Here is a 2940-nt window from a genome sequence, read left to right as displayed (position 1 = left end):
CTGCACAAGAGGGAAAGCCAGAGATTCAGGCCCAGGAAGTGGGCACCCACAAGTCCTAAGAACAGCCCAGATGTGGATTTGAGGGTGACAGTTGGTGAAAAACTCGGTACGAGCCAGAAACGTGTGCTCACAGACCAGAAAGCCAACCAGAACCTGGGCTGCATCAAAAGCACGGCCAGCAGGTCAGGGGAGGTGATTCTCCCCCTCTACTTTGCTCTCACGAGGCCCCACCTGGAGCACTGTTCTGGAGTGTTCTGGAGTTCTGGAGTCCTTAACAGAGGAAGAACGTGGAGCTCTTGGGAATGACTTCAAAGGAGGCCACAGAGACCATCAGAGGGCTGGACCACCTCTCCTATGAAGACAGCCTGAGAGGCTTGGAGTGGTTCAGCCAAAAAGAAGGCTCTGAGGAGACCCTTTAGTGGTCTCCCCATATCTCAAACACCTACAGAAAAGCTGCTGAGGGACATCTTACAAGGGTTGTGTAGAGATAGGATAAAGGGTAATGGCTTTAACCTGGAAGAGGGTAAACTTAAATGAGACATTAGGAAGAAATTCTTTACTGTAAGGGTGGTGAGACACCAGAAGAGGCTGACTGGAGTTGCTGTGGATTCCCCATCCCTTAAGTGTTCAAGGGCAGGCTGGACGGGGGAGAAAATGCTTTCAGCTCCTGACAAGAGACCGACACTGCTACCCTGGCAAGGGAAGACTCAGTGCCAGCCCGTGCTTGCTGCCAGCCACTTTATTGCACTGCTCCCCACCGGCAGCCCGGCTCCTCAAGCGCTGCTCCGGCCCGGGGCTCCCTCCCGCCGCCGCCGTTTCCTCCCGTTTCAGGGCAGTTCCCAGACCCTGCCGCTCCCCGGGAGCCCCGGGCAGCCAGCGGTGACCCCACCCGGCGCTGAGCCCGGTCCACTGGGCGGAACCAGAACCAGCCCCACCCCCTGCGCCGTGACGTGTGACACTGCCGCCCCTGACGAGTTCCCCGAGCGACAGCGCCCCGCAGTGACATCACGCGCCTGCGCAGCGTCTCGCCACCGGGAAGGTCGCAGCGGTGACCGGCCCTGCCGCCGCCATCGCCGTCATGTTGTCTGTGGCCGCCCGCTCCGGGCCCTTCGCGCCTTACCTCTCGGCCGCGGCGCACGCCGTGCCCGGGCCGCTGAAGCCGCTGGCGCCAGCGGTAGCGCGTCGGGCCGAGAAGGTTCCGCTGGACCTGAAGCGGCCTCTGCTCTGCCGGGAGTCGATGAGCGGCCGGTCGGCCCGGGGGGGCCTCGTCGCCAGCGCCAGCCTTAACGGTGCGGGACGGGGGCGGCCGCGGGGAGGGACGGCGCGAGCAGAGGCCTGAGGGAGCGCGTGCCCCCCTCCTGCCGCCCCTGGGCTCAGCACCGGGCGGGCCGGGGGGTTCGGGCGCACGGTTCGGGCCGGGAGAGCTGCAGCTTCCGTCAGCGCCTCTCGGCCCGTGCCTGGCGGGGAGGACGGGAGGCACTTACCGGCGCGACTGGAGAGGGTGTTCTCCGTGCCCGGGGTCTGGCCTGGCCGGCTGGGGGACAAAAAGTTGCGAGTTAGTTTGGAGGTTTTGGCATTTGGTAATTTTATAGGATGCGTTATTTGATTCCAAGTTGTTATCGTAGCATACTTTTTATAATTATAAAGTTAAAGGCACTCGAAAGACTGCTTTCTATTGGTGACTCAGGTTATTACGTATCAAAGCTAAATCAATAACCACATTTCTATTGCAGTTGGGAAGACGTAGAGAAATTCTGTTAAGTAAGGTACTTAACCAAGAGGCATGAAAGAAAAGATAAGCACTTAAAAAGACATGGTGTATTTTACTCTTCCAGAAAAACAGCTGTTAATTCCCTGTGTCTAAATCATCAGAGTTTTGGGGTTTTTTTGAAATTCCATATTCTTTTCCTTGCAGCACCTGCCAGCGTTCGTTGTGTCCATAATGATGTCACTGTACCTGACTTTTCTGCCTATCGTCGTCAAGACGTGCAAGATGCCACCACCTCCTCTCAAAGCAGCAGTGAAGCTAGAAAAGGGTTTTCCTACCTGGTGACTGCAACAACATGTGTAGCAACTGCATATGCTGCTAAGAATGCTGTCACCCAGTTTATTTCCAGCCTGAGTGCCTCTGCTGATGTGCTGGCATTGTCAAAGATCGAGATCAAGTTATCTGACATTCCAGAAGGCAAGAACATGGCTTTCAAGTGGAGAGGGAAGCCCCTTTTTGTTCGTCACAGAACCCAGGCAGAGATTAAACAGGAAGCAGAAGTTGATGTGTCTAAACTGAGGGATCCGCAGCATGACTTAGAAAGAGTAAAGAAACCAGAATGGGTGATACTAGTAGGTGTCTGCACTCATCTTGGTTGTGTACCCATTGCTAACTCTGGAGATTTTGGTGGTTATTACTGCCCTTGCCATGGGTCCCATTACGATGCCTCTGGCAGAATCAGAAAGGGTCCTGCCCCCCTTAATCTTGAGGTTCCAACTTATCAGTTTATTGGTGATGATGTAGTGGTTGTTGGCTGAGTACCAAGGTGCCTGCTCACTTCCATGTTCCTGTGAATGTACACTCAGAAGGGTTAACTATAAAATCAGATCATCCTGGAAACATATTAGCTTCAAGCAGAAGTATGTTCGAATACTTCCTTGTGTTGAATTTTAATAAAAACTCAGAGTGAGCACTTGGTCCTGACTTACAATACTGTGTATTTTATTTGTGTAGTGACTTCCACTGTGTCTAGTCAAAGACATGATTGTATCAAACTGAGAACATGTTTATGGAGCCATCCTGACGGGTGCTGATTCAAGACAGGCATCAAACTACAAAACTATTGTTTCCTTAATACCACATATTTTCACTCAGGGTTTTTTTTTTCATTCACTTCCACTGCATTAAGAGAAGAAAAAAAGATGTAAAAAAAAGCTCTTGTTATGAACAGT

General features: G+C 53.0%; 1 protein-coding gene across 1 annotated transcript; it reads left to right on the top strand.

Annotated features, from left to right (window-relative positions):
• The first annotated feature begins 986 nt into the window (after window positions 1-986).
• Window positions 987-2696, top strand: LOC103526522 (cytochrome b-c1 complex subunit Rieske, mitochondrial). The gene is made up of 2 exons (XM_008491602.2): window positions 987-1289; window positions 1916-2696. The coding sequence occupies exons 1-2, from the start codon at window positions 1079-1081 to the stop codon at window positions 2524-2526; spliced, it is 822 nt and encodes a 273-aa protein (XP_008489824.1). The 5' UTR covers window positions 987-1078; the 3' UTR covers window positions 2527-2696.
• Window positions 2697-2940: the final 244 nt, after the last annotated feature.

The sequence above is a fragment of the Calypte anna genome, chromosome 11, assembly GCF_003957555.1.
Source record: "Calypte anna isolate BGI_N300 chromosome 11, bCalAnn1_v1.p, whole genome shotgun sequence".
Classification (NCBI taxonomy): Eukaryota; Metazoa; Chordata; class Aves; order Apodiformes; family Trochilidae; genus Calypte; species Calypte anna.
Note: the sequence above shows the minus strand (reverse complement) of the source record. Positions and strands in the feature narration are given on the sequence as shown.